General features: G+C 37.3%; 3 protein-coding genes across 3 annotated transcripts; all 3 read right to left on the bottom strand.

The window, feature by feature from the left end:
* Positions 1–2,796: 2,796 nt before the first annotated feature.
* Positions 2,797–3,747, bottom strand: LOC103666044 (olfactory receptor 5D13-like). Its single transcript, XM_008694076.1, has one exon. It carries the CDS (start codon positions 3,745–3,747, stop codon positions 2,797–2,799), a length of 951 nt encoding a protein of 316 aa, XP_008692298.1.
* An 8,127-nt stretch (positions 3,748–11,874) lies between these two features.
* On the bottom strand, positions 11,875–12,825 carry LOC103666043 (olfactory receptor 5D18-like). The gene has a single exon (XM_008694075.1). It carries the CDS (start codon positions 12,823–12,825, stop codon positions 11,875–11,877), a length of 951 nt encoding a protein of 316 aa, XP_008692297.1.
* A 6,857-nt stretch (positions 12,826–19,682) lies between these two features.
* On the bottom strand, positions 19,683–20,618 carry LOC103666201 (olfactory receptor 5D13-like). Its single transcript, XM_008694220.2, has one exon. It carries the CDS (start codon positions 20,553–20,555, stop codon positions 19,683–19,685), a length of 873 nt encoding a protein of 290 aa, XP_008692442.2. The 5' UTR covers positions 20,556–20,618.
* Between the last annotated feature and the right edge of the window lie 267 nt (positions 20,619–20,885).

The raw sequence follows: 20,885 nt of genomic DNA, 5'->3' as shown, positions 1-20,885 counted from the left end.
CTTTTCCTGGCAGTCACCAGCTTTTTCCTTCACATTCACATTTTTGCTTGTTCGGGGAACAGGCTGAGCAAGTTTGGCCCTTGCAGAGGGAAAATACCGAGAAAACAATCTAGCAGTGCTTTGTGGACACACAAGAAATTCATTTGATCCATTTATTTAAGAATTTAGTGATAAATTGAAAACTAAAGAAAGCCTAAACCCACAACCAATTTTCCCTGCAGGGCATTTGCTGTGTCCTAGGGTGCTGCGGAGGCTGGGTATCTGAACCAGAGAGGCAGACTGAAACGCCCTATAGAAATTCCATGGTGTTTAATGGAAAAAAAATTAAAAATCTCACTAGAGAATTGAGACCTTCCACAAAGGCTTGACCATCTCCCATCTCCCCCCTCACAATGTTTGTCTGGCTATTAAGCCGCACTGGGCGGCAGAAGAAAGAGCTAAATCCGACACCGGAGGGGTGGAGCCTGGGCATTGCGCGCTTTCCGATCGGAGGGAGGTACTTACCGGTTAGGTCTCAGGCAAAAGCCAACCACACTCGAGCAACAGGGATGAATCACGGATGGTTGATTTTAACGGTTTCTTTACTAAGCTCTGGAAGACCTCTCGTCCCCCTTTTATATCAGCAGGCCTTCTAGGACTTTTATGAGAAATCATTCTTCTAACTGTCCTCTGTTTAAAGCCAAGAATACCTGTTTTCTTGCCTTGACCAGATAATGTACTCATATATGTCGTGTCTGTCTTTTCTCACAATTAATAGCAATTTAAAAACCATTCTTTTATAAACGAACTACACCCTTACCTCGACTCTCAAAAGGACAATTCCATGAGGGCTGTTAAACCTCATCCGTAGGGTTTTCAAAGTCTTGATATAAAAATTCGTCAGAGGCCCAATGAGAAGGTCATCAAAGGCACAATGTAGGACAAGATTTACATACGTTAACAACTATATCTATATAGTATCATACTTTATTTACGTATATAAATATAAATTTCTCAATCTTAAAGTGACAAAATCTTTCCAGATCTTTCCTGCCTTCTGTTTATCTTTCAGTGGCCTATGGAAAAGGCTATTTATGAAAGCAAAGTTACTCCTATAAAAATTACTTTTTATTTATTTATTTACTTATTTATTTAAAGATTGTATTTATTTATTTGGCAGAGAAAGGGAGAGAGCACAGCAGGGGGAGCAGCAGGCAGAGGGAGAAGCCAGCTCCCCGCTGAGCAGGGAGCCCAATAGGGGACTGGATCCCAGAACCCTGGGATCATGACCTGAGCCGAAGGCAGACGCTTCACCGACTGAGCCACCCAGGCGCCCAGAAAAACAACTTTTTAAAGGAGCAAAGTCAAAAAAGTTCATAAAAGGGAAACATATCCCGTACACACTACTTTTCTTACTCTTCCATTGCGTATGCCAGAGAGAACGATTTTCTCTTCAGTTAAAATAAGTGGGATTTCACTTCTCATGGATGAATACCTAAAAAGAGAATCGCTGAGGTGTGTGGAAAGTGTTCACACAACTTCAGGAGACACGGCTAAACTGTTTTCAAAGTCATTTTACCTTTTACCCCCATCTGAGATGTGTGAGCATTCTGTTTGCTGCACATTTTCACCAATACGTGGCATTTCAGTCTTACTTATTTTGGCCATTCATACTGGTGTGCAGTGGTAGCTCGCTGTGGTTTTAGTAAGAATTTCACTGATGATTAATGATGTTTATTATATTTTTGTATGTTTATAGTTGATTTGTATGTCTGGCTTTGTCAGTGTCTGCATAAAGGTCTCACCTTTAACTAGGTTGTTTATCTGTTTTGAGTGTAAAGAGCTTTTTATATGTTTTACAAACAAATCCATTATCAAACATGCACACACACACACACATATATATATGTGAAATATTTACTCATAGCCTGTATCTTACATTTTTTATTTTCTTAACAAGGTCCTTTACCACTAAAAAACTTTTACGATGGATTTTTATGTTGATGAAGTTCTTTTTATCAGTTTTTTGAGGATCCATCCTTTTTGTGATTTATCTAAAAAAATTTTTTGCACCCCAAATTTCAAATGATATTTTCTGTGTTTTATTCTAAAATTTCCTAGTTTTAATTTTTATGCTTAGAAGTGGGATCCATTTCATTGAATTCAAGTTAATGGTTGTGTGTGGTGTGAGGTTAGAGTTAAGCCTCCTTTATTAAAATGGATATCCAGTCTTTCCGCACTGCTTGCTGAAAATCATCCTTTTTCCATTGAATTATAATGACATGTTTGCTAAAATTTAAATGACCAGGTACGCTTGGGTACATTAAAATTTTCTCAAATAAAAGTCAACTTCTGCCATTCAATATAACAAATAGCAAAAGGTCCACTTCTGTATAAGGTGCAGTGAACTGAAACACCTGCTAAAACCACCTCTGGAACAGGAGCAGCCTGATTTCAATTTTAGGGGAACCGTTCTAGGCATGCACATATTGGGTGAATGGGCAATTGGTTTTATTTTGGAAACATACATATAAAATTACACTAAGTGATAAAATACTTTAAAATAACTTACAAATATTACATAATACGATCAAATAATTTTATTTTTTTTAACTTTGGTTTGCATGTCTGGAGCTATTTCACTAAAATTAATGTACATAAAAATCAATAATCATAAAATGTACTGCCATTGATATATGAACTGATAGCCTGTTGAAAAGTAATTTGAGTCATCAACTGCACTACAAGAGTTGAACAATCTCTAGCATAGTAAATAAGTCTTTTTTTTTCAGAAATAAAATAATGACTCTAACAATATTATATTGAGTGACAAAGCAATTTTGCAACAACTGATCTTCTGAATGTGTCTTTCACATCCTTGTTCCTGAGGCTGTAGATCAAGGGGTTCAGCATGGGAATCATCACTGTGTAAAACACAGATGCCACTTTAACTATGAGCCAAGATGTTTTAGGATTGGGAATACAATAAAGGAAAAGGATGGTCCCATGGAAGATGGTGATGGCGGTCAGGTGGGAGGCACAGGTGGAGAAGGTTTTCCGGCGCCCACTTGTGGAAGGCATCCTCATAACAGTGATAAAAATGAGTATATAGGACATCAGAATAATCAAGAGGCTGCTCACCTCATTGAATATGGCAATAATAAAACACAGCATCTGGCTGATATAGGGGTCCGAACAGGAGACAGAAACAATTACAGAGTGGTCACAGATAAAATTATTTATGATGCTAGACTCACAATAGGATAATGCAAGAAGAAAATACGTGAGTGTCAGGGAACACACTATACCCCACGAGTAAGACCCAGCCACCAGCAGAGAGCAAAGCTTCTGAGACATAGTGGTGGTATAGAGCAAGGGGTTGCAAACTGCCACAAAACGGTCGTAGGCCATCGCTGCTAACATAAACGTTTCTGTTACTCCAAATATGCAAGCAAAGCAAAATTGCATAATGCAACCAGAGAAGGAGATGGTTCTGTCTTCCACGATCAAGTTCTCCAACAATTTAGGTGTAACTACGGTGGAAAAACAGAAATCTACGAAGGACAAGTGACTAAGGAAAAGGTACATGATGGTGTGGAGTTTGGGATTGATCTTAATGATTATTATCATGCCCAAATTTCCCACAGTAGTGACCATATAGATAGACAAGAAAACCAGGAAGAGTGGAACCTGGAGTGCTGGATATTCTGAAAAACCCAAGAGAATAAAAGTGGGTATGATACTTCGATTTCCTTCAGATAACATCATGATTCCTGTTGAATAAAGAACCAAGAGTTAGTTCTGAAAAGTAGAACTGAATGGAAAAGAGAAACTGAGAAGAAAGAGGCTTCATAGGCTGCTGCCAAGTTGACATACATCAGTGACTCTCAAAGTATAGTCCCCAAACCAGTAGCAGCATGAGTGCCTGAGCAGTTGTTAGGGATACAAAATCTCCAGCCCCGTCACCAGCTTTCTGAGTCAGAATCTCTAGGATGGGGCTCACAATTCTTGATTTAACCAGGTCTCCAGGTGATTTCAATGCCTGCTAAATTATGGGAAGCACTCGTGTATATATATATGTGTGTGTGTGTGTATATTAAATATATATATATACATATATATAAATCATTTTATTGTTTAAAATTCAGCTCTTGTTAGTATTACTATTGAACTGAAATATAAATTTAGAGGACAAAAGTAATTGTACAAACAGGAGCAAGAGAGGCAGAAAAGAAGCACAGAGTCCTTTGTTGTGGTTCTAAGAATTATACTAAGGATCAACATCACTTGGCATCGCAAATGGTGCCACGTATATCTTAGAAGTAATTCTTTTAATATATTCAACATTTTCTAGACATTATACAGAATTAAATACCATGGAATTTATGAGTTGAAGTAAACCTTAAAATGTATCTATTCTGTGCCATCCACCTAGTGCTGGAGAATCCATTATAGACTCATTCATGAAATAATCATCTGGCTTCCATCAAAACTTCCACTGAGGCTGTACTGCCTCCAGGGGTAGTCTTATAGGTCTTTTACTGAGATCTTCCCAACATATATTATTTTATTGATTAAATTTAATTAATTAATATTTCATTAGCCATTTATTAATGTGTCTTAGGTCATTCGTTCCATTATATATTATAAAATTATAAATATGTAATTAAGTTGTATGTACATAACTGTTTGAGAAACAGAACAGAAGCATCTCCTATTTACCAACAATAGCTCCATGCAAAATATGTTCTATGATACAATGAAAATTACACATTTTCTTGACCAGTAGAAGTAAGCCCTCTCCTATGATGATGCAAACTTGGGGAAGATTAGGAAGTAAGAGGAGAAGCCACATAAAATGAATAGTTTCAAGATTTTGATGTGAGGCTGCCACAGAATTAGATGTTATCTGTTCCGTCTTACTAGCTTTGCCTGGAACAAGTGTCAGACTCAACACAAGTGCCTACGTTTACACGTACCCCAAGCAACCCAACGCCTAGAGCATCCATCACTGGCATATCCTTTCCCACAGCAAGTGGGACTGAGCAGATACATTGTAAACATACAATGTATTGTTTGGGTTATTTTAATAAATGAGTTCCCTTCAACATTTGAACCAGTTAGCAAAACCCTGGCTTATTAGGGAGATTGCTACTACTGTTCTGGCTTAGTGGGACACTAAGGAGGACAATAACAAAAAGATAGTCAGAAAAAGACTTGGTGTCTTGACCCTACCAATTTCAAATGGCTTTGGTGAAAATTAACGGATTAAGATTCGGTTTGTATTCAAACTGAAGCTAGGCCTACGGGATTACAAAATTAACAAATACCCCATAATTTTCTGTGACTTCCCCATTGCTCACTGCTGCCGGTTTCTGTAATACAGAATTTAGTTCTCAGAAATACGTCATGCCTCGTGAGTGAAAATTAAAGTGTCTCTGTCCTCAAAAAGGGGCCATGTATAATTTCTGGAATAATCTATATGACCTGGAGCTCCATGTTTCTCGCCTAAATTGAAAGCTACCCAAAGAGAAATGAACTGACCTGAAACCAGAAGTTCTTATTTAATTTACTGAGAATTTCTTCTCACAATTAATGAATCTCAGGCATTTTTCTTCTTAGTAATAAAATATTCTTTAAAAATAGCAACAGGCTTGAGGTTTGAAATACAGCAGCAGTAAATTTCAATAGGTATGCCAGTAAAATGGCAGTTTATTTCCAGGACATAACAAGTCTAAGGAAATACAAAGAGAAAACCTGAAAGTTGAATCCGCAATCTAAACTCTGCCAAACTCTGGGTTTTATATCTGCTTCCATGACTGTGAAGTCACAGACTACAGAAAATTATAATTGGAGTGTTTCTCAGTGCACTGCAAATCATACAATCAGTTCAAACACTGTCTCTTGTGTCATTGTGGTATACGCGTTTCCTTTTAAAGCACTAGGGATAATTACATCACCACATTTATTCCACTAATTGCTTTTAGATATTGAATTATTGAAATAATATGTATTTTTAATTTTTAAGATTTTTTATTTATTTATTTGAGAGAGAGAAAGAGCACAAGAGAGAGCATGAAGGGGCAGGCGGAAGGAGAGGCAGGAGCAGACTCCTGCTGAGCAGGGAGCCCGATGTGGGGCCAGATCCCAGGACACCGGGATCATGACCTGAGCTGAAGTCAGATGCTTAACTGACTGAGCCGCCCAGGCATCCCTAAAATAATATGTGTTAATTGAAGAACACATGAACTGTTGAGTTTGAAAAAAGAAAAGAAAAGAACAACCCAGAAACAGGTGTTATTAACTCAACTGCATTTAAGATTCCACATTAGTGTGGAATACTTGGTCAACACTACCTTATGCAAAAGGATGAAGGTGACCACCATCAATGATATAATGAGGATGTCATTTATCCCCTGATACAATGTGATGAGAAAGGCTTCAACTCTGTGATATTCTTCCCCCCAAGCCCATAATCCCAGCTAAAATGAGAAAATCATTACACAAACTCATATTTGGAAGCACTTTACAAGATACCTAACCATTATTCCTTAGGATTGTCAGGGTCGAGAAGAACAAGAAAAGAATGTAAACTGTCACAGACCAGAGTAGACTGAAGACACACAACAATTACATGCAATTGGACCTCAGACAAGAAAGAGAGCACTGATGGGAAAAATAAAATAAAAAATCTATATACAGTTTAGATTTTAGTGATCATAATGTACCAATGCTTCTTTTTAAAAAGAAAATATTGTTTGTTTGTTTATTTATTTATTTATTTATTTATTTATTTATTTATTTATTTATTTATAGAGAGCATGTGCACCAGTGGGTGAAGGAGCAAAGAGAGAGGGAGAGAGTCTCAAGCTGACAGTGCTGAGGTGGAGCCTGACACAGGGCTCAATCTCACTACCCTGAGATCATGACCTGAGCTAAAATCAAGAGTTGGAAGCTCAACTATGAGCCACCCAGGCTACCCTGTGATGTACTAATGCTTCTTTTCAAATTTTCATTTTATCATGGTAATAACACTTAATGTGACGTCTACCTTCTTAATAGGTTTTTAAGTGTAGAATACAGTATTGTTGACTACAAATACAATTTTGAATAGACCTCTAGAACTCACTCATCCTGAAAGGGTATACTTTATACCCATTGACTGGTAACTCCCTTTCTTCCCTTCCCTCAGTTCTGAGCAACTATCCTTCTACTCTTTGATTCCAAGACTTTGGTTATTTTGCACACCTCATGTAAGTGCAATTTATTTTCTGTGATTCACTTATTTCACTTTACATAATGTCCTCAGAGTTCATCCTTCTGGTCACACAGTGTGGAATTTCCTTTACTTCTAAGGCTGGATTGTATCCCTTCGTATATCTATACCGCAGTTTCTTTATCCATTTATCTACCCATGGACATTTAGGTGTTTCCGCATCTTGACTATTGTGAACGATTCTGTAATGAACATGGGAATGCTAATATATTTTTGAAAACTTGAGTTTAAATCTTTTGGATAAATATTGAGAAACAAGATTAATGAATCACATATTAGTTAAATTTTTAATTTTGTGAAGAACCTCGATACTGTTTTCCTTAGCAACTGCACCATTTTGCATTCCCATCAACAGTGTATAAGGGTTTCTATTTCTTCCTATCCTCATCAAAATATATAAATACAAATATGTGTATATGCGTATATACATGCATACATACAGGTTGGAGGTGAGTCTTATTGTTTTGATTCGCAATTCCCTGATGATTAAGTGACATCAAGCATTTTTTGTGTGTGTGTGCACCTATTGGCTGTTTGTGTATCTTAGAAGGAATGTCTAAATTAAGTCCTTAGCCAACTTTCTAACTGGATTATTAGTTGTTTTTTTTTGATTGCTTGTTTTTGTTTTTGCTTTTTGTTTATTTGCTTGTTTGTTTTTGCTATTGAGTTGTCTGAGTTCCTTATTTGTAACTATTAGAGATTAATCCTTTATCAGATATATGGTTTGCAAATATTTTCCACCATTCCATAGGTTGCCTTTTTATTATTTATTGTTTCCTAGGCTGTGCAGAAGCTTTTGACAAATGCATCATGGTAATTGTATAAGATGTTGACCATGTGGACAATTGAGTAAGGTATGTATGGAAACTCTGAAATCTTTACAGTTTATTTTGTAGAGTGGAAATTATTAAAAATTTTAAAACTTATTTTTAAAATGTCAACATTCACAGTAATAGGCCCATTTCATTGACTCTATACCATCACAACCATTGCTGCCAAGACACTGTCACCTGAAATAGTATAAAGGTAACAAGTAGCCTCTCAACATACACATTTGCCTCCACTTTGAATCATTTTGCTACACTGTTTGCCACTTTGTTGCTAGTGTCTGTGGCTGTGGGTGTGGGGGCAGGGGGTGGGAGTTGAAAGGGGTAGTGATTAACATTTTCAAACTCTTAATTACTAACAAAATAGAATTTATTTAGTGAATTCAAACCTACATACTATTTTCTAATAACGCACATGTTTCACAAAGAAGTAAACTAAACATAAAACATCTAATTTTCGAGGTCACAAATTTGGTATGTAGAAGAATCAGGATTCAAATTCCAGCCCTCCATGTAAAGAGATACTATAAAATCACAACAGACTAAGGACATATTTCATTATAGCAATTACCTTAAGGCTCTGCTTTAATTTGATTGCTTTCCTTGTGTATCTCCCTAATCACAGTTACCCCCCACTGTATTTTATTTAGTGTCTAGTTTAATTATATATTCAATAGTTGTGAAATGAAAAGAAGAAAATAAATATCTCATAGTATAGTTTTAGCCATTTATATTTGCAGATTATAATTACAACTTACAAAGCAATTCTATACATATTTTCTCACTTGTTACTTGAAATAAAAATGGAATTAGCATGAGAGTCTAATGTCTACCCTATCATAGAATGTGATTTTCATAAAGATAATTGCATTCTGGATATTAACAATCTGGGAGTTATTGTAAGTACCCCAAGCCTGTGTTGCTAATGAGAAGTAAGAATTGGATCATTCCCCAGGCCATTAACTCTCTGTGGTATTTGGAACCCCCTGTAACTCTTCACACAATACAGCACAATGGAAAATTTTGAAAATCTAACCTAATTATAAGCAACAAAATAACCAAAACCTGAAAAAGGATCAAAAGTTTATAATTTCACGAAACAAGCTTAGATTGTAAAATATGAACATTGCCAGAAATGGTTAAAATAATTATTGAAGCAAAAGTGAGGCATCCATCATACTACAGTTCAAAGAAGGCAATAACCCTTCTTTTAAAATCATGGAATAAAAGAGGGAGGATGAATCTCAATGAAATTTTAGTTCATTTTTTACAGGGTCAATATAATCTGGCTGTCAAAGTAATACACTGATATTTGTAATATAATATATTTACATCTAAAATACATAGATTAAAAATGTAAGTATTGAAATACACAAAACACAGATATATTAATATCTATTATCTGTATAATGTGTATTTGTATCTGTACTAATCCATCTACCAAAAAAAGAAAGATAGAAGCAGATACCTTGGTGATTATAGAATCAAGAGACCATGCCAACATTTTTTTTTTAAGATTTTATTTTATTTATTTATTCGACAGAGATAGAGACAGCCAGCGAGAGAGGGAACACAAGCAGGAGGAGTGGGAGAGGAAGAAGCAGGCTCATAGCGGAAGAGCCTGATGTGGGGCTCGATCCCATAACGCCGGGATCACGCCCTGAGCCGAAGGCAGACGCTTAACCGCTGTGCCACCCAGGCGCCCCCATGCCAACATTTTTTAAACATGAATTTCTATATTAAAACCATTCATGATAAATTAAATGTAATGGTCTTTCATTTGATAATACATTTAGCTAATGTAATTTCAGAGGTAGATTAAAAAGAAATCTTCCTCCCTCCCTCCCTTCTGCCTGTCATCCCATCAGGTTTTTCATCTGCCACCTATTTTTCTTTGTTTATTTGTTTATTTTGAATCACCAAGAAATAGTAGTGCATTTATATGTTCATATATACACAGACATGCATATGTACTCCTTACATAAATGATGTTAAATTAGGACTACTGTGTGGTTCTTGCTCGATTTTTCTGGAACACTTTATTTTGTCAATATGAGTATATATAAAAATGACTTAGCATTTGTATTGGTTACATGTTATGTTCTTTTAAAAAAATACTATAATTTATAAGCCAAATACATATTAGTGAGTATTCCAGATTCTTTAGTCTTTTGCTATTATAAATAATACTTCAAAAATATTCAACTGTATATCTCTTTTCTTTGTTTTTCAAAATATCTCTAGGAAAAATTCTAAGAAGCACTGTTGCTATGTACATTTTCTTAGGATGACTTTTACCAGATTGCTCTCTAAAGTAATTCCGCCAATTTCTACTCTCACCAGCAGTGTGAGAATATGGACACAAACTAATGAACTAATAGAAACAGTAATTTATTACATAGCATTTAAATTTATGTTCTCAGGACGAAAACCACTTGATTTAACATTAGAAAATCCAAAAAATATAAGTTGTCCTATGAAAATATTAGAGGAAATCAGATGAAGAAAGAGCAGCTCACCGAAATTCCACATCTACTCTCCAAAAACCAAAACATCACAAAAACAGAAAAATAGAGCAGGTAACTTTGTTAATCTGGAAAAAGGAGGAATGTGCAAAAAGCCTATAGAAAACACCATTCTATTTATTTTTTTTAAGATTTTATTTATTTGAGAGACAGAGTGCAAGAGTGAAAATGTGGGACAGAGGGAAAGGGAGAAGCAGGCTCCCCACTGAGCAGGGAGCCTGATGAGGGCTCCATCTCAGGACCCCAGCATCACAACCCGAGCCAAAGGCAATTGCTTAACTGACTGAGCCACCCAGGTGCCCCTAAAAACACCATTTTAAGTATGAAATATTAAATGCTTTCCTTGTGAAATGAGGAAATCAAGGATGCCCATTTTTACTATGTTTATTCAAAATTACACTGAAGTCCTTAGGTAGTTAGACAAAACAAACAAACAAAAAACAATTTAAAGGAATAATATTGGAAACAGCCAAATCAGAATATACTCAGAGATTATACAGTATGCAAGTTGAAAATCCAAACTAACCCACAAAACATTCTAAAATTATAATGAGATTTCGGTAGAGTGGCCAAAAGTAAAATCAATATGATAATAAATTAGAATCTGATCTAAAAACAACATACATCTTACCAATGAAATTTAAAATAGTACAAAAAATATCACACACTCAGGGATTAATTGCACAAAATATACGCGAGAACTTTATGGAAAAACAACATGGTAGAATGTTCATTGAAAAATTGAAGTAAATCTAAACAAACAGAAAAATACAGCTTTCTCATGATTTGGTTAAGGATACAAATGTGCCATTTCTTTCCAATTGGATCTATACTTTACTGTAGTTCTATATTAAATCCAAACAAGAATGATTCTAAAATTTGTTTGGAAAGGTAAGGATCAAAAGATATCTCAATTACCCTGCAAGAGAGCACAAGCAGGGGGAGTGGCAGGCAGAGGGAGAAGCAGGCTCCCTGCTGAGCAAGGAGCCCAATGCGGGACTTGATTCCAGGACCCTGGGGTCATGACCTGAGCTGAAGGCAGACACTGTACCAAATGAACCACCCAGGCATCCCTGCAAATGATGACTTAAAGTACAGTGAGACTTAATAATCACAGATGTATATAAATAAACTAATTTTCTGAATAAATTTTCTCCAGTTATTTCAAGAAAAAATTAATAACCATCAATGCAATGTATAAAAAGTATTTAAAAGTGTGTGTGTGTGTGTGTGTGTGTGTGTGTGTGTGTGTGTGTGTAAATCAAAATTACATTGAGTGTGAAAGCAGTTTGGTATGGATTAACTTCCTGGCTGTGTCTTTCACATCTTTGTTCCTCAGGCTGTAAATAAGGGGGTTCAACATGGGGATCATGACAGTAAAAAACACAGTAGCCACTTTGACCAGGAGCCACGAGCTTTTGGAGTTGGGCACACAGTAGAGAAGAAGGATGATCCCATGGAAGATGGTGATGGCGGTCAGGTGGGAGGCACAGGTGGAGAAGGCTTTCTGGAGCCCACCAGTAGAAGGCATCTTGACGATGGTGACAACTATGAATATATAGGAGGCCAGGATAATGAGGAGGCTACAAGCCTCGTTGAACGTAGAGATGACCAAACATGTCATCTGACTGAAGTAGGGGTCAGAGCAGGATAAGGAGAGGATGGCAGAATATTCACAGCCAAAGTGATTTATAACATTGGAGCCACAGTAGGATAGTTCCAAAAGAGAATATGTGAGTGTCAAGGAACATATTCCACCCCATGCGTAGGTTCCAGCTACCAGGAGAGCACAGAGTGTGTGAGACATAGCAACTGTGTAGAGCAGAGGGTTACAAACAGCCACGAACCGGTCGTAGGCCATCACTGCTAACATGAACATTTCCGTAATCACAAATGCACAAACAAAGAAAAATTGCACCATGCATCCTTTGAAGGAGATAGTTCTGTCTTCCATGATCAAGATTTCTAGCAGTTTAGGTGTAAAAACGCTGGAATAACAAATATCCAAAAAGGATAGATGGCTGAGGAAAAAGTACATAGGTGTGTGGAGTTTGGGATTGATCCTTATGACCACAATTATGCCCAGGTTCCCCACCAGAGTGACTGTGTAGACGGTCAAGAACACCAGGAACAGGGGCGTCTGGAGGTGTGGGTATTCCGAGAAACCCAAGAGGATGAATGTGGTCACAGAGCTCTGATTTCCCTCACCCAGTGCCATGGCTCTTGATTTTAAAAAATGAATGAAGGAGAAGAAAAGAGAATTGAGCAGCAGAACTTGAGAAGGAAGAGTAAAAGGAAATCAGGACAGGTCAGTGTAAGCCAGTCAATGCAGTCAGCGGGTACTCACGGGTGTTCTGCTTCCCTTTGGAGTCTTACTTGGCAACTTACTGACTTTTTGACTTTGTGCAATTAGCTGTATCCTTCAGCACTTTAGTTTCCTCATCTGGAAAATAAGAAAACAAAAATAGGACCTGCCAGTAGTATGTGATATAACATATCTGTAAATATATATGATCCTCAGAGCATTGAACGTTCCCAAGATAGAATTATATGAGAACAAAGGAGACATAGAGTAAAATAAGAGAAACATTGAGCGTATGTTAGCAGTCATATGACTATGGCCAAAGTGGCTTTGGGAAGATTAAACACTTTTAATACATACAGAAAAACATAATAGTAAATTTCTTTGTCCAGGATTTACTAGTAAGCAACAAATCCCAGACTCGGACTGTGCACTTGGAATGTTCAAAGTTGAGGATTGTGCATTTATTATGAAATGTAATGCACTGTTGACTCCTTTCTTCTCTTCCCTGCTGGCATGGCCTTTCAGTCTAACTGAAAGACGACTGTTAGACTGTGCTATAGACGACACTACTGCTTGCCTTTCCTCAGGCCACTCTGTCTGCCCAGAATACCTTCGTGTTCCGCTCTTAGTACCGATCGCCAGTGCCCATCCCATTCATGTTACTACTGGGGCTATTTGTTAAAGTTTTGGTAAATATTCTTTTGCCTACACTTCTGAAGAGTGTGCATGTTGTATTCGACACGTACCCCACATAGACTTCAAGTGAAAGAATCACAGGATGTCTTAACGACCTAGAAGAGTTCAAAGTCACTTACAATGAATGTGAGACTTCACCCATTCCACAATCCTTTGGAGGGTCAGGCTCACACTGCATATTTATTTGTTAGTTCACAAAGTATACAGGTACAAAAAAAATGCATAAACAAGATAATAATTGTTAAGATAATGTTATGGTGATGATTTCATCAAAACAGTTTGGGTATTGTTTTTAACTATCTTAGCTTGGTATCTGAAAGTATGATTGGGGTTGAATAAAGAAACTATATCCTTGTTCACAGCACAGAAGAAGGGAAATAAAATACCCCACTTACCTTTTCTTTCCTTTTTTTTTTTTTTTAAGATTTTGTTCATTTATTTGAGAGAAAGAGAGAGAGAGAGAGACAGCATGAGCAGGGGAAGGGGTAAGGGAGGGGGAGAAGCAGACTCCCCACTGAGCAGAGAGGCAGATGCAGGACTCGATCCCAGGACTCTGGAATCATGACCTGAGTCGAAGGCAGACGCTAGACCTACTGAGCCACCCTCGCACCCCCCAGCTTACCATTTCTCACCAGAAACTTCTCTTATAAAGCTCTACTATCAACCTTTTCTTTTTCTCCTCATTCAGAAGAAGGGGTTAATTTGAATGAGTGGAGAAAAGGCGACCTCACATGCTGCTATTTTATAGAGAGCATGGGTTTAGGAAACAAATCCCATCAGTTCAGATTCAGCCTATGTCCCGTATCACACAAGCAGCTTTAGCAAATTCTACAATTGTATCATCTATAAAATGTGGGTAATAACACTATGCTAGCTCATTTAAGGTTTAGTGTGAATGTCTTAACTGAGGTCTGACTTTAAAATATATGGGAACACATCCTGCACTTGGTTAAGGTGTCTACAAATACCAGCTTCCTTCCAGCTTAATTGTCTAATACTGTTAATTAATCTCCATGAAAATAGTATGTATTTGAGTTCTTAAATATTTTTGCAGTGCATATTTGGAAAAGAATAGTATGTCCTGGACTCCTTTTAATTTTAGATTTTTCACTGAATCTGGGATTCTCAATTGTGTCTATTTGTAACCCAGCAACAAATAATCTCAATTTGTCTTTGCTTCCCTAACCCTGCCTGCTTTTTCTGACTCTTCTGCCATCTTGTATCTGTGACTGTGGGAAAGGCAATCAGGGAAAGATGGAAAGAGAGAAAGTCAAAGTGTACCTCCCTCTTCATTTCCACTATATCCACTATCCACTTCTCTGGATATAAGGTTTCCAACTGTGCTGTCAAACTACAGTCCAATCTGTAAGATTAATTTTTGTTGACTCTCACTTAGCCTGGAATGCAACCGTGTACATGTTTTTGAGGGCATTTTATAGTAAATGAATCAAATTGAAACTCCTCTGCCTGGATGTCTTTACTATCCCCAGGCACCGTATAACCACATCCTTCTGCCACTACAATGCTGCTTCATTCATAGTAGGGTTTTAAATCTTTATTGTACAAAAATAAGCATTTGTATCTTCTAATCTACCATTCATCCCTCTGAAATGGCATCTTTACCCTTGTTTCATATTGTGTCACCATTTCATGAGGTACCATGGAGCTCTTCCAAAGAAAATGCTGGTTAATCTAAATGTCTTTTACTCTGTGTTCTTTCCACTTACATTACCACAATGTGTGTGCAATGCTACACATTTGCATATTTACTACATGTATGTGCATGTGTGTGTGTGCATTAGCTTTTTCCCTGAAGAATATCACTTCTTTAGGATAAGACTTGTATTTCGCATTTCTTCTATGACCCCCTAACCTGTTTAGCGTAGCAATTGGCGACATATTTTCAAGTTCAGGGCAATGGTCCTGGGGATAATGCAAGCAGAAGGCAGCCGGTTGAATGTAAACATCAACCAAGTAGATGCTGTTGTTACTCAGCTCACATCGGTTGCTCCTGCCTACATTGTGCTGGATGCCAGTGTCCCTCACACCAGAATGATGTTGATGGAGGTTTACTCAACTCACCAAAGGCCAGATTTCCTGATGCATTTTTGTTGAAGGCTTCTTTGCTAGTATGAATCAGCTGCGTGTACTTTGTCTTGAAACTGAAATTTTCGTTTACATGTTTTAATTCTTTAATCAGAGGGTTGATGATTCTTGCAAAAATATCACTCAAAAAAGATATCAAGACATTTCATTCTCGCAATGGTCAAGAAATTTTGGGGATGTCCTTCAGGAGTAGAGAGACCTGGAAACTATACTCCATGACGATGTTTGTTTTATTCTAAGTACCCAACCTTGGGGACGCAGACCCCAGAGAATCCTGACAGCATGTGTTGTCATGAGCTACAAACAAAATAATTAGAGGGAACTTTCTCTTCTGCAATTTGGACTCTAATTTCTTCTAAATCATTGACATGTTGATCTTTATGTCCTAAAAAATAATTTTCTCCTGGGCCACTTGGGTGGCTCCGTCAGTTAAGCGTCCAATTCTTGATTTCAGCTCAGGTCATGAGTCATGATCTCAGGGTCATAAGATCCACACCACCTTGGGCTCCACACTGGGCATGCAGCATGCTTAAGATTCTTTCCCCCCCACCTCTGCCCTTCCCTGCATGCACTCTCTCTCAAAATAAAATAAAATAAAATAAAATAAAATAAAATAAAATAATAAAATAATAATTTGCCCCAGTATAGATGTTATACTTATTAGAATCATGAAAAAAATATAATCCTACATATCCCAATGACCCCAGCATAATTAGAGTTGCTATAATATGCTTTATTAGTCTCTTAATTTTGCTTATGTGCTTCTACATGTGTTTATATAAAAGCATACTTAACATTACACTATATATGTTTCTATATTCAACCATTCAGACTTATTGTTGTGATATGTTGATATGCTTGCCTTCAGCAGGGGTTTGGGAAAGTGGGGATATGTGAGTTATCCTGATCTTGGCTATAGATCCAGCTGAATTCTTTAGTTTAGCCACAGACATAATAGTGTTGATATATATATTTTTTTATTTATTTATTCGACAGAGATAGAGACAGCCAGCGAGAGAGGGAACACAAGCAGGGGGAGTGGGAGAGGAAGAAGCAGGCTCCTAGCGGAGGAGCCTGATGTGGGACTCGATCCCAGAACTCCGGGATCACGCCCTGAGCCAAAGGCAGACGCTTGACCGCTGTGCCACCCAGGCGCCCCAATAGTGTTGATATTTTTAAGTCCATTGATATCATTCCTGTACCTCCTTTCTAGGCCACATATTAAGAAAGAAAGAAAATCGCATTAAATATTGACCTGTTCTGCCACAGGACTTAGAGAAGAGAAAGTCACACTTATGCCTACTGCGTCCAAAATTTTAAAGGAAGAGTACTGTATAAATCCACTGGTAGAAAGAAAAATAGCCCAGAACCATCACTTCACACAACCATTGGTGAACTAACATAGTATTTAACATATGTTTAGCTTCATGGTTAGAATGTCAACTTTCAGGCTGAAAGTATAACCTGAGGCTTTTTGAAATGCATTTTGCATTATATTTGTGTAAATAAATTGGCTATGCAAGAACATTTACAAAATAGAAGAACATCCTGTTCTAAAAGGATTTTGCAACTCTTCTCTTTTTCTTGTTTTTGTTTTATTTTCCACTAAAAGACAGAAAACTAACTAAAGTACCAAACTCCAGGTTACATAACTTCAAAAACAGCATTTAGAAATAATATATTCTTATTTTTAATCTTAGAAACCTTACTGAATATACCAAATATTCATGATACACCCTCAAGCTTCCTAACTTATTTTTGTGTTCTTAAAAGATCTTTCTTAAACTACACACACACACACACACACACACACACACACACACACACACACAGAAGCACACACACTTTAAATGTACCTGATAGGATCATTTACTTATGATCCCCGGTTGATAATTAAAAAGTAAAGTAAATCCTTTGTTACTGTTGTGCTAAACCATGAGTGTTGGTAATTTTGTTACACATCCTTAATTACATAAGATACCTGATTCAAAGGGGAGGGGGGTGGGGGAATGGGATAGGCTGGTGATGGGTGGTAAGGAGGGCACGTATTGCATGGGGCACTGGGTGTTATACGCAACTAATGAATCATGGAACTTTACATCGAAAACCAGGGATGTACTGTATGGTGACTAACATAATATAATAAAAAATATTATTATAAAAAAAAAGAAAGATACCTGATTCAGCATAAATTATTAAGGTAAAGAGCACTTAATTTCCATATGAAAATAGAACTATAAATAATCGAGGAAAACAAGCAATGTTCAATTGGTTGAGTTAGACCAACCACACATGGACATCTCCACACTCTTTCTTGTAAACCTTAATCATGATTAGTAAGGCACAAAAGAAAAGGGGAGTTCTTATATTTAATCTCAACCAGTCGTTTGCTAAAAGCAATCTAGTGACCTGTCGACTGTTAGAAAACTTAGGTGAAACCCACCCCAGTCATGGGTTATCTGTTATAAGCCATAAAGTTACCTGGCATTATCAAGGAAGAATGTGTTCAACGAGGGAAATGTGTTAATCAATCTTTGGTGGATTTTGAGCCAGATTCTTCACTTCTCCCTATACCCTGACTGTTGACTTATAACTTAACCATTTCACAAGAGGCAGATGTCTTTCTCACACCTTGACTTTGGGCTTGGCCATGTGATTTGTTTAACTCATAAAATGTTAACAGGTGAGACTCAGACAGGCACTTAAAATATGCTTTTCTTTTTCATACTTTATTGTGACTCTACTTACAACATAGACCATCAGCCAAATAGTGCAATAAAGATGACCTACATACAGGCCTGTAGACTGAGGTTTAGCTGATCTGCTTAGGTCAGTGTTGACTCTCAAGGGACCCTCACTTCGTATCACTGTATCAGTGGGGCTACAGTAGTCACTGCCTCTAAAGGATTGCTATTGTTACAACCCTCTGGAATTTATGATTGCTTCTTTTATCAATAAATAATTGATGCCTGGGTAAGAGCTATACATTGTACCATTATTAATCACCTGGTGGTTGTATTATATGATCGTAGGGAAAAATGAGTAAAAAATTCTTGGGATCTCTCTATATCATTTCTTACAACCTAAAATGAATCTAAAACTATTCCAATACAATTTTGAAAAAATGAATAAAACAGAACCACATTGACATAAATAGAAAAACTAGAGTGATGGGCATATATTTCCAAAATGTATATTATTTTCTAATGCTGGTATATAGAAAATATTTTATAATTGGGTATAGGACCAATTATAATTTACATTGTATTATGGATCTTTTAAGGGAGCTATATTTCTTATTTATGTTTGCTTTTCTGGGAATCTTCCAATACCAAGATGGTTCTTGTGGAATTAAATATGATTTCTGTTTTTAGAAATTTAGATTTTATGGGGCACCTGGGTGGCTCAGTTGTTAAGCATCTGCCTTTGGCTCAGGTCATGATCCCAGGGTCCTGGGATTGAGCCCCGTGTCGGGTTCCCTGCTCAGTGGGGAGCCTGCTTCTCCCTCTCCCACTCACCTTGCTTGTGTTCCCTCTCTCGCTGTCTCTCTCTCCCAAATAAATAAAATCTTTAAAAAAAAAGAAATTTAGATTTTATGTTGAACAGCTTTTAATGTTCTACTTTTATATGAAGAAGTAAACTCCCTTGTGATAAGCCATAACTCTTCTAACCATCTCAAAAATCTCATACTTCAAGTGACTTAAACTGAACTGAAATTTGGCCTGAGCAATTATGTGGTCATGTATATTGACACAGAAACCTTTGTATTCCAATTTATGAATCAAAAACTCGGTGTAAGTAGTCTGATCTTTTATCCCTAATATATGTAATTTTAAAGTTATTTTACTTAACATTAGTGTGAACAGATAGTGGACTGTCAAGTGAAGGGTTATCATAGACTTCTGTGTGATACTATTACTGAACAACTCTTACGTACTCTCAAAAAGAACTATTGAGCATTTGTGGCTTTACATTTTATTACAGAACAATTCAATGTTGATTAACTTCTTGACTGTCTCCTTCACATCTTTGTTCCTGAAGCTGTAGATCAGTGGGTTCAGCATGGGGATGACCACGGTGTAAAACACAGAAGCCACCTTGACCATGAGCCACGAACTTTTGGAGTCAGGAACACAATAGAGGAAGAGGATGGTCCCATGGAAGATTGTAATCGCGGTCAGGTGGGAGGCACACGTGGAGAAGGCTTTGTGGCGTCCCCCCGTTGAAGGCATCTTCATGACAGTGATAAAAATGAAAACATAGGAGGTAAGAATGATCATCAAGCTGCTTACTTCATTGAATGTGGCAGAGACTAAAATGATCTTCTGGCTGATGTAGGGGTCAGAGCAGGACACAGAGACGATGGCGGCGTGCTCACAGACGAAGTTATTTATGATACTATTTCCTCGGAAGGATAATTTCAGTAGAAAGTAGGTAAGAGTCAGAGAACAGACTATACCCCAGGAGTACGATGTGCCCACCAACAAGGAACAAAGCTTCTGAGACATGACAACCACGTAGAGAAGAGGGTTACAAACAGCCACGAATCGGTCATAGGCCATCACTGCCAACATGAATGTTTCTGTCACCACGAATATGCATGCAAAGAAGAATTGCATGATGCATGCTGTGAAAGAGACGGTTCTGTCTTCCACAACTAAGTTTTCTAATAGTTTGGGTGTAACTGCTGTGGAGTAACAGAAATCAACAAAGGACAGATGGCTGAGGAAGTAGTACATGGGGGTGTGGAGTTTAGGATTGATCTTGATGATCACGATCATGCCCAGATTTCCCAGCACAGTGACTGTGTAGATTGTCAGGAATATCAGGAAAAGTGGCATCTGGAGTTGTGGGTATTCTGAGAAGCCCAAGAGAATGAAAGTGGCTTCAGCACTCTGGTTTTCTTGGTTCCTGTGGGCAAAACGAGAAACCTGATTCAGAGAAATGTGAAGGAAAATCTGGATAAGACAGGTTACAGTGAGGAAATGGTGAGAAACTTAGTGATTACCCATAAATAGTATTGTAGAAAATACTTGATATTAACCTTTATTTTTAAAGCTGGAGATGATATTGGATAAAGGGTTAGTATCCAAAATATAAAAGAACTTATCAAATCCACCACCCAAAAAACAAACAATCTAATTTTAAAAAGGGCAGAAGACATAGACATT

This window comes from Ursus maritimus, unplaced genomic scaffold (assembly GCF_017311325.1).
Source record: "Ursus maritimus isolate PB19 unplaced genomic scaffold, ASM1731132v1 scaffold_23, whole genome shotgun sequence".
Lineage (NCBI taxonomy): Eukaryota > Metazoa > Chordata > Mammalia > Carnivora > Ursidae > Ursus > Ursus maritimus.
Note: the sequence above shows the minus strand (reverse complement) of the source record. Positions and strands in the feature narration are given on the sequence as shown.